The 10,606-nt window shown below is 36.6% G+C and overlaps 1 protein-coding gene across 2 annotated transcripts; it reads right to left on the bottom strand.

Annotated features, from left to right (window-relative positions):
- LOC137744161 (protein gar2-like) lies at positions 1-1,812 on the bottom strand. Of its 2 annotated transcripts, XM_068484032.1 has the most exons (4): positions 1,688-1,812; positions 1,491-1,608; positions 889-1,301; positions 1-640 (listed from the first exon to the last, which is right to left on the bottom strand). In XM_068484032.1, exons 1-4 carry the CDS (start codon positions 1,723-1,725, stop codon positions 616-618), a joined length of 594 nt encoding a protein of 197 aa, XP_068340133.1. In that variant the 5' UTR covers positions 1,726-1,812; the 3' UTR covers positions 1-615. The 2 variants fall into 2 exon arrangements, with proteins under 2 accessions (XP_068340133.1, XP_068340132.1); XM_068484031.1 differs by lacking the exon at positions 1-640 and having other exon boundaries at positions 767-1,301.
- Between the last annotated feature and the right edge of the window lie 8,794 nt (positions 1,813-10,606).

The following is a 10,606-nucleotide window of genomic DNA, read 5'->3' as shown; positions in this document are numbered from 1 at the left end:
GAAAGTCTTTAATATACAGGTCACAAGAATCAAGCTGCCATAGCCAACCACCTGCTAAAATTCAATTCCACTCAAGAGATTGCTACAATATAAAGTAGAGAAAACCAAAAGAAGAAAGTGGCCAAGAAGTCGGGGTCCAAATCAGAGCATCAATGTTGCAACAAACCCCACAATTCACATGCCCTCTATGAGTGAATGTACCAGATGTAACAACTTTATTACCCACATCCACAGATACTAATCCATCCAAAAATACACGTGACTAGTAATTTATCAACTTTTTTCTTTAGCACGCTTACATAGTTCATACTCCGATATTTAGAGCCATCCAATTCAAACAGTAAGTATAACTAGCACTAATCATTTCATCTCCATAGGATGTCACATAAGCATTAATGATCACTATCTGCATGTTTGAGATTGGTGATCAAACGGACCAAATCAAATCATATGCCTCTTCTCCATTGATCTTTGAAGATTTTCTCTGGTATTCCTTGGGGCATCATAAGATTTTCAGCAACTGGCTTCAATACAGTGCTGGTGTGACAAGTGGCAGGCATAGTCACAGGTACTAATGCAAGTGTGTATCAACATAATAACCCCAAGTCACCATTCTCAATCTCTGTTTAAGGTTGAACAACTGAAAAAAATTTGCAAATTTTGTTCTAATTAGCTTAATAAGAAAATCCCAAAATGGAATGTCAAAGATTATTTCTAAACGCTAGTGATTTTAACACTCTTCTTTTAACTGCATGCACTTCTGAGCGCAGAAAGATTATTAATATTCAGTTTACAGTGCAAATGGTTAAAAGCTGAGTGTCAAAATCGCTACCCTAAGTACGGACACTAAACCTGATAGAACTGGTCAGGTTAACTGGACTTGCATACCTATTACTATCTTCGATCTTTGGATCTTCAGATTTATGACTTGGGTTGTGGCAGAACCCTTTTGGGGAAGAAGAACATTCTACGCTGGAACTAGAACTGGAACCAGAAGTGCTTTGAGAAGAAGTGTTTTCATCAGTGAAAGTGCTTTCATGGCTTTGCTCAGATGTGATGGAGTCTGCTGCATTTTGTCTTGATTCTTCTGGGATTTCTGACTCTGCAACTTTGGATTTGGCTTCATGGGTTTCTGAATGATTGGATCCTGATGAAGTAGTAGTGGATTGTGTACAAGATTTTTCACTATTTTTGGAGGAATTATTCAAAGATTCAAGCTTTTTCTTCAAATATTTGAGCTTCTTTTCCGCCTTTTCCTTTAGTTTGATCTCTTCTTTGAGCTGCTTCTGTAGTTCTACTAACTGTTAACATTTGAAACATTACAATGTGAATGACAACATACAGATATGTGAATATATAACTGGTTAGCTCTTTTGCGTTCCTAACATATTTACACTAAAGTTTTAATTTACCAATTAGTGTAATTGAAAAGAATAACAATTTCGGATCCAATGTTTACTAATCCGTAATCGAAATTTGAATACATTTACCTTCTTGCCAATGAGTTCTGCATCCTCTTTTGCAACCCTTGAAGCTTGCCTCTCCGCCAGCAGTCTCCCTCTGAGGCACTCCAAAGTCCTCAAACTACCATCTCCTTCCATCTTGTCACTGATACAAAACCCATATCCCGCATTGTCAATTTTGATGAGAGAGAGAGAGAGAGAGAGAGAGAGAGAGAGAAACCCACCTGCATTTTCCATCTTCCATGCCAGTAGTTGCTGTCATTATTATTTTTAGGTGGAGAATATACACTTGAGCAAGAACACAGCTGCTTGATTGTCAGTGTTTAGAAAACCAAGGACTGAGAGCTTTGGACCAGGTGGGCGATATACATTTAAAGGACTGACAATGGCTCTTGTACGCAGGTTGGTAACTGTGATCATCTGCCCAAAGTGCGACATCTGTTATTTATGCCCCTCACCCAATGTTTTATTTTGTGGTCAGTTTCATTATTTTGTTGTCTTGGTCCTCACTCCATACATTTTAGTAGGCCATGTTTACCCTTTTGGCCTAGAGGCTCCTTCACTAATAAAATGTCATTTTCCCTATACTTCTAAACACAAAAAACTGGTACAATAATGATATGTTTACTTAACTATAACGAGAGAACTCGAGAAGAATTCTTCACGAGATCCCTTTAATCGCTGGTTGTTCAGGTATTGGATTGGATTTCCGGAAGTATTATGATACTCACATGCTTTTTATCCCGTATGTGTTAGAAAATAGCAAAAGAAATCAAAACTCGAAATAAGTTTAAGACTGGATTGGAGCAATGGTCCTTGAGCTTGAGTCTAATTGGAGCACTGACCTCTCAACTAAAAATCGTGATTATTCGTTCCTAAACTTATTACAATGTTCCTATAACAATGGTCCTTTAGGTAACTCCAGTACAATTGTTGCCTTTTTTTGTACCCCTTTAAACCTTTGTTTTGAACAGAATTTCTCTCGATGTTATTCAAAATGACCAATCTTCCACATTGTGACAATTTCAAGAATAAATACTCATTGGCTTTTAGTTCAAGGACAATAGCTTCAATTGAACCAAAGTCCAAGACCAATGCTCCAATTTTCTCTAATTCTAATATCCATGTGTCAGTAAACAGAAGAAAAGTCAGAAACCAAAATACTTTTGATTCTTGTTCTAGGCAACAAGAAATTTTTTAGTGTGCTACGAGCACAGTTCAGTACATCAAGTATCATAATACAATTGGTTAGAATTTTTTTAGTTTCCAACTAATTGTATTATTACACTTAATGTATCCGGTCATATTTCTGGCACACTGAAAAAGCTCCCCTCAGAAACAAGAAATTCCATAAAGTGTTTAGGGATGGTTTGATTTGAAAGACCTTGTTTAATTTATGCATGTTAAATCATAACCAAGGCTTGTTAGAATTTTCTTTATATAAAAAAAAAATGGTTTTAGTTCTCTAATGCAGAGAATTTAAGACCATTTAAAGTATCGGATATGTGAGGAATTAGACCCATGTAGTTCCACCAATATTACAGATACATGAATATAGGCTGTGAAATTTGAATTTTTGAAATGCATCGCTATCATCGATTTAAATTTTGGACTATGATTGTCTGCTCTCTCACTTCTAGTATCCTTCTGTGCCTTCTTGTTTTGTGTGGTCATAAATAAATCACGTCAACATTTTATATTATTTTTTTATAAAAATAATAAGATAAAAATGAATATTAATATAAAATGTTGACGTGATTTAATCGTAATCATATAAATAAGAGGACATATAAAGACATCGAGAGTGAAAGGGTAAATAATCCTTGTCCTTAAATTTTTTCGTGCAGAAATCTGGCTGTTACTGTCACGTGTACTCATCTCACTTAATTGTCTTGCTCATGATTTTGTTCTCATCATCTGTCATGCACAGTTTGGAATTGGACTCTTGTTTGTTTGTTTGTTTCTCCACAGTGAGCTTCGGAGATTGATTTAAATAGAACATATTCACTGCTGTCATGATATCTTATTTTAATAAAATAATGTTATCCGGAAGTTTTTACCGCATGACATGAGATTTTTTGATTAAATTGAGATATTACGTGCCGATATATCCGTTTTATACAAGTTAATGTCTCGTAACAGATCCTTGACTATCCACGTGTCATTCAGCAACATATATTGCAGACATAATTAGTAAAGCCGCGTACTCACATGCTTATGCTATGATGGACCGGCTTATGCTATGATGGACCGACATCTTCGATAAATATTAAAGACACCCACCTCTTTTCTTAATTTTTATTAGAAGATAAGTATATATTCTGTGTGTATGAATAATTTCATGTTATTTTTGATTTTTGATTAAGGAGTATGATTAGTTTTTAAATTGTTTAAAAAGAGTATGAGACAATAATGATGAGATAATTTCTCTTAATAAAGACATATTTTTTTCTTAATATAGGGTAAAATAGGGATATGATTGTTATTTTCTCAAAAGGTACATAATTAATATTTTGTCTTCCTTATGTAAATATTATGAATCAAAAGTGAGGGTAAAATAGGAAAAATATGAATATGATTGTCATTTAAAAAAAAGGATAAAATAGGAAAAATAGAAATATGATTGTCATTTTCTCAAAAGATACAAAATTACTGTTTTGCCCTCACCATGTCAATATTGTGTATTAAAAGTGAGGGCAAAATAGGAAAAAATGGGGTAAAAAGTTGACAAGGAGGGTTCTCTTAATAGAATAGAAGATTCTATCAAATTCCTAACTTATTTTTCCAAATGTAGAAAGGAAAGGGATCCTCTCTGGATCCCTTCTACCTAATCCACCCAATCCACAAATCTGGACCCTTAAAATTTGATCTAGCGGCTACAAACAGGGATCCACTTTAAAAATTATAATAACTTTAGTTGTTGAATTAAATTTCAAAAGTCTGGATTTGTGGATTGAGTGGATTAAGTGGAAGAGATCCGGAGAGGATCCCTTTCCATGTAGAAATCCTTGTAAAGTTGACAACTCCTTCTGATAGTTAGTATTTATATTTATTTATAATTTTGGGAAAAATGATTTTTTTTCCCCATTACCAACTGTTCTATTTATGAGAATTAAAACTCATAATCTATTCCAACGAAGAAAAGGCTTAGGTATAAATTACAACTAGACGAAATAGAGGTTTGCAGCGTATGTAACCGGAATAATTTTGAAAGCATAAAGTGGCCAAGTCACGTCTATAATCATCATTAGATGTGTATGTTTGGTGTAATTTTTCTTTACAACAATATATTGTTGGCAGAACAACAATTAGAATCAATTAAATTAATGGATAATTTCTAATTCATGTAGTTATACTTACAAAATAGACATGAATATAATCACAAAGAATAAAATTACAAAATGCAATGAACTAACGGATTTTGCAGAATGAGACTTGCGAATTTGTAATGTCCTTGAAACAGAATTTCGCCTCTACTCACTGCTTGTAGTTCTTTAGACGTCTGCTCCATCAGAATTCAACTATGTATGATCAAAGTTTTAGCACCAAAACTTTGATTATGGCCAACTTCTGTATGTTTCTCTCTCAGGAAGTATGTATGAATGAGTATGCAAATTGACGAGTTTGATGCAAGGTTAGAAATATATGAGCAGTAAGATGGCGTTTCATTGTTTGATTCAAATTCAAACAGCCACAATTGTTAGAAATAATCTCAAAGTTTAAAAATTAAAAAAATTAATCCCTAATAAAACATTTAACCAATCAACGTTTTAATATGGAAAAATGATGTAATTGGAATTTGTGTCTTTGTCGGCCAAGCTCCAAATAGGGCCTACGATACCTTTTCGGAAAGTAAATGACGCCATGAGCAATAGTCATCGCCCTACCATGATGCACAATGGATTTTAGCCATCCGAGGTCGTTTATCAGTCCAAAAACGCATTTCAAGTTTTGTAACAAAAATTGGACTTTCCGTTTCACATCCGTTGTTTGTTCTAGATACTTCCATACCTTTCTAGGGTTGAAATCTTAACTCAAACATTGTTCTTTAACACCAACATATATTACCGTAAGAGATGGATGAATAAATTATTATCCGTCCGTTGTTGTCTTTAATCTAGTTGTAGGAGGGTGGTATGAAACCAATCTATGCACTTCAACTTGAACACTATGACGGCTAACCTGGCTATACAACTGAAGATTTCTTGTCATTCAAGAAATTCAGACTTAAAACCTTAATCTTAAATGATACTTCGGTGTGAAAATTGAAATCATTGTATTTCATATACTATTCATGGCAAATCATTTTTGTTTTAAAGTTTTGAAAACTAATTAGCTTGGTTTGCACTCAAAGAAATGACTAAGCAATTCTTTAAGTATTTGATCATGCGCCATCAGTACTCCTGCTTTTACCAAACTTCATTTCCCTACTGAATGTTTGAAAACTCTTTGAAAACTCTCTCTCTCTCTCTCTCTCTCTCTCTCTCTCTCTCTCTCTCTCTCTCTCTCTCTGTGTACACACACACATATTAGGAATGCAAAAACTTTAACCACACTTATTATCATTAACCGGACCAGTCCAATTATTTTGAGTGGGACCTGGGTTTGGTACCTTTTATGTCCCTTAGCTTTTTTATATTTTCAATTTAGAATAAGAAATAATTATTTAGAGAAGGATAACAATCCATCACAAATTGAAATCACAACTATATACTCTAGTAGAACTGATGTAGCATTAGATGAGTTGGACTACACATAAGAGCTCAATTGTCTAACTATACTATTATAGCGTATCAGCCTCAACTTAGAGTAATTGGAGTGAATTGAGAGTCCAAGACCCCTTATGTAACTAAGGCTTGGTTTGGTACTGAGGTGATTCTGAAAAAGCTAGTATCAAAAAAAGCTGGGAGCTGTTTTTGTGTTTGGTAAACATTCAGCTTCAGCTTTTTTTCACAGTTTTGGGTAAAAAAAGCCAAAAACAAGAAGCTGCAAAACCTAGCTTTGAAAAATTGGCTTTTTTTCACATCTGTTTTACATAAAAGTTTACCAAACACTATAATACTGTTTTTTTTTTCAAAAGCACTTTTACAAAAAAGTTTACCAAACACTCTGCTGCTTTATTTCACAGCTGCTTATTCTCACAGCACAGCAGAAGTAGCTTTTTTTCAAAGCACATCAATACCAAACCAGCCCTAACTATGTTGTGCGGAAGCGTCAACCAAGTGTGAGTGAAAATAAACCACAATAACTGACAAAAGATAAATGGAACAATACCAACAAGAACACCAAGATTTATACTGGTTCGGCAATGCCTACATCCAGTTTGGAGACGACGGAGTATTCCACTATAATCAATGAGAACATACAATAGTGTTTATCACTCAATTTCCCAAAGACCCGAATAACCCAAGCTCACACACTTACAATAGGAAGAGAAAACCAAAAATACAAAGCAAGACAATTTGAGAAAATTCTTCTCTATGCCGAATGGCTTCTTGCTATTTTTTCTTTCTTCCTTGTTGTTTTTGAGTTATGCCTATACCTCCTTTTATAGGCCAAAGGCCTCTCATCAAGTAAAAAAAAATTAGGCATAAGTGCATCCAATTTTTGACCACAAATTAGGCATAAGAGCATCCATTTTATTTCCCACATGTAGCATGTCAACCATCAATTTTGACCACAAAAGTAGCCAACATCATTTGTTGGTTTTAGACTACTTTGTTTGAGCCAATAATCAACAATCTCCACCTTGGCGCAAACCCTCTAAGTAGAACTTCCAATAGTCGTCTCCCACTCCCCCATGGGGCAATCAACAAATTTTACAAATGCCAATCAAGTCTAAGCAGTGCTTAAACTTGAGCAACGAAACTGGCTTTGTTAACATATTCGCAGGATTGTCAGCGGTCCCAATCTACTGAAGAAGAATATCTCCCTCGTCAATAATCTCACGAACAAAATGGAACCTCACGTCAATGTGTTTCGTACGTGCATGATGAACTTGATTCTTTGCTAAATGAATAGCACTCTGACTGTCGCAATGAACATCCACATGGTCTTGTTGAACCCCTAAGTCATCAAGCAACCCTTGAAGCCAGATGGCTTCCTTTATAGCTTCTGTTACAGCCATGTATTCTGCCTCAGTAGTTGACAGAGCAATTGTAGATTGCAGAGTCGACCTCCAACTTACTGGACCTCCAGCAATAGTGAATACAAAACCTGTAGTGGATCTACGCTTGTCCAAATCACCTGCGTAATCAGAATCCACATATCCAACAACACATTGACCAGTAATTTAATCCTGCTGGAACAATAAACCAACATCCACAGTACCCAGAATATACCGTAGAATCCATTTCATAACTTCCCAATGCCCTTTTCCTGGATTATGCATATATCTACTAACAATACTAACAGCTTGTGAAATATCAGGCCTAGTACACACCATAGCATACATCAAACTACCAACAACATTTGCATAAGGAATTTGAGCCATGTACTGACTCTCTTCAACAGTTTTAGGAGACATAGAAGCACTAAGTTTGAAATGAGGGGCAAGAGGTGTACTAACCGGTTTTGAATTTTCATTCATCCTAAAACGTTGTAGTACCTTCTTCAAATACTGCTTCTGACACAAACTAATCTTGCCCTTCGGTCTATCTCTTTCAATTTCCATACCTAGTATCTTCCGAGCTTCTCCCAAGTCCTTCATCTCAAATTCATTACTCAGTTGAGTCTTCAACCTTTCAATCTCCACTTTGCTTTTACATGTTATAAGCATATCATCAACATATAAAAGCAGATAAATGAAGGTTCCATCTTTTAGTTTGCGAAAGTATACACAATGGTCATAGTGACTTCTTGTGTACTTTTGCCCGATCATAAATCGATCAAATCGCTTGTACCATTGTCTTGGAGATTGCTTCAAGCCATACAATGATTTTTCCAATTTGCAAACCCAATTTTCCTTTCCAGCAACCTTAAAACCTTCTGGCTGAGACATATAAATCTCTTCCTCCAAATCACCATGTAAGAACGCAGTCTTGACATCAAGTTGGGCTAACTCAAGATCAAACTGCACAACCAAAGCCAACAGAATACGAATAGAAGAATGTTTTACTACAGGAGAAAATACCTCATTATAGTCAATGCCTTCTTTCTGAGCATAGCCTTTAGCTACCAATCTGGCTTTGAATCTTACATTGTCTTTTCCCAAAGATTCCATCTTTTTGGCATACACCCATTTACAACCAATTTCTTTCTTCCCCTTTGGTAACTGAACCAGCTTCCAAGTCTTATTTTTATGAAGAGATTTCATCTCCTCATCCATAGATTTCTTCCACAACTCGTACTCTGAACTCATGACAGCTTCTTTGTAGGTGGATGGAATATCATCTTCAATAACGGGAAGTGCATATGCCACAATATCAATAAATCGAGCAGGCTTTCGAATTTCCCTTCTCGATCTTTTGGTTGCAATATAGTCTTGTTGCTGTGGAGGCTCTTGGGTAGGTGCCTCCTCTTCATCATCCTCGTCCTTATCATTATGATTAACTGTAGGACTAGTGTTTGTAACATCAGACCTTACTGGAACAACTGGAGTTTTCAGTAACTCCACCTGCTTTGAGCTACTCATGGTCTCGGTCGTTTCAGTTTCACCTTCATGCTTGTTCTGATTAACCATAGCAGCCTCATCAAAGGTCACATCTCTGCTTACAACAAATTTCTTCATATCTGGACACCAGAGTCGGTATCCCTTCACGCCAGTGCTAAAGCCCATAAATAGAGCTTTCTTTGCTCTTGGATCCAACTTGCTTTCTCGGACATGATAGTAAGCAGGACAACCAAATATGTGTAAGAACTTGTAATCAGTACAAGGTTTACCAGACCATACCTCCATGGGCGTTTTGCCCTCATTCGCAACAGCTGGCAATCGATTAATGAGATGGCTTGCATAAGTAATTGCCTCAGCCCAAAACGCCTTGCCTAATCCAGCATTAGACAACATACACCGAACTTTCTCAAGCAAAGTACGGTTCATGCGCTCCGCCACCCCATTCTGTTGCGGTGTCTCCCTAACCGTGAAGTGCCTCACAATACCCTCATCTTGACAAACTTTCAAGAAAGGATCAGACTTATATTCATCCCCATTGTCTGATCTGAGAGTCTTGATCTTTCGACCGCTTTGCGTTTCAATCATCTTTTTCCACTTCAAGAATATCTTCAAGACTTCATCTTTACGCTTCATGGTGTACACCCATATTCTTCTAGAGAAGTCATCAACAAAAAAGACAAAATAATGGCTACCTCCCCAAGATGCATTCTTGGAAGGTCCCCAAACATCAGTGTGAACATAATCAAGAATGCCTTTAGTGTGGTGAATAGCAGTGCCAAATTTTACTCTAGTTTGCTTACCCAACACACAATGCTCACAGAATTCCAATTTGCATGCCTTTGCACCTTCCAATAAGCCTTGCTTCACCAATCTTTGCAACGCTTTTTCACCAGCATACCCAAGACGCATATGCCATAACCTCGTGGTGTCTGTACTATCTGCGTCAGCAGCTTCGGTGACAGCTGCTTCACCAATAACTGTACTCCCCTGCAAGAAATACAAGTTATTTCGTCTTGTACCTTTCATCACCACCAGTGCCCCGTAAACAGCTTTAAGAACTCCACCCTTCATGGTGATCTTGAGACCCTTGGATTCCAATGCTCCCAGAGAGATAAGGTTTTTCTTCATATCCGGTATATACCGAACATCACTTAATTCTCTGACTGTTCCATCATGCATCTTCAAACAGATTTTGCCTATCCCTTGTGTTTTGCAGGCATTATCATTACCCATCAAAACAACTCCACCATCCAGCTCCTCAAAGCTAGAAAACCATTCTCGAATGGGACATATATGATAGGTGCAACCTGAATCCAAAATCCACTCCTTGGAGTGACCATCAGCAGATGAACTAGCCAAAGCAAACTCGAAATCATCATCTCCAGATTTTGCAATATTTGCTTCAGAACCCGCTTTCTCCTTCTCTTTGTTCTTCAATTTGGGGCAGTCTTTCTTCCAATGACCCTTTTGGCAACAAAATGCACATTCATCTTTAGCAGGAAACTTCCCTTGTGACTTTGAACGAGATTTT

The sequence above is a fragment of the Pyrus communis genome, chromosome 9, assembly GCF_963583255.1.
Source record: "Pyrus communis chromosome 9, drPyrComm1.1, whole genome shotgun sequence".
NCBI classification, from domain to species: Eukaryota; Viridiplantae; Streptophyta; class Magnoliopsida; order Rosales; family Rosaceae; genus Pyrus; species Pyrus communis.
The sequence above is the reverse complement of the archived record's forward strand: the minus strand, read 5'-3'. Positions and strand labels throughout refer to the sequence as shown.

Bases quoted from the DNA above. Each gene is read 5' to 3' on its own strand.
- LOC137744161 (XM_068484031.1), bottom strand. From the start codon at position 1,725: ATGACAGCAACTACTGGCATGGAAGATGGAAAATGCAG. The intron at 1,609-1,687 runs GTGGGTTTCTCT...GTTTTGTATCAG, and splicing joins ATGGAAGATGGAAAATGCAG to TGACAAGATGGAAGGAGATG. The intron at 1,302-1,490 runs GTAAATGTATTC...AAATGTTAACAG, and splicing joins CAGAACTCATTGGCAAGAAG to TTAGTAGAACTACAGAAGCA.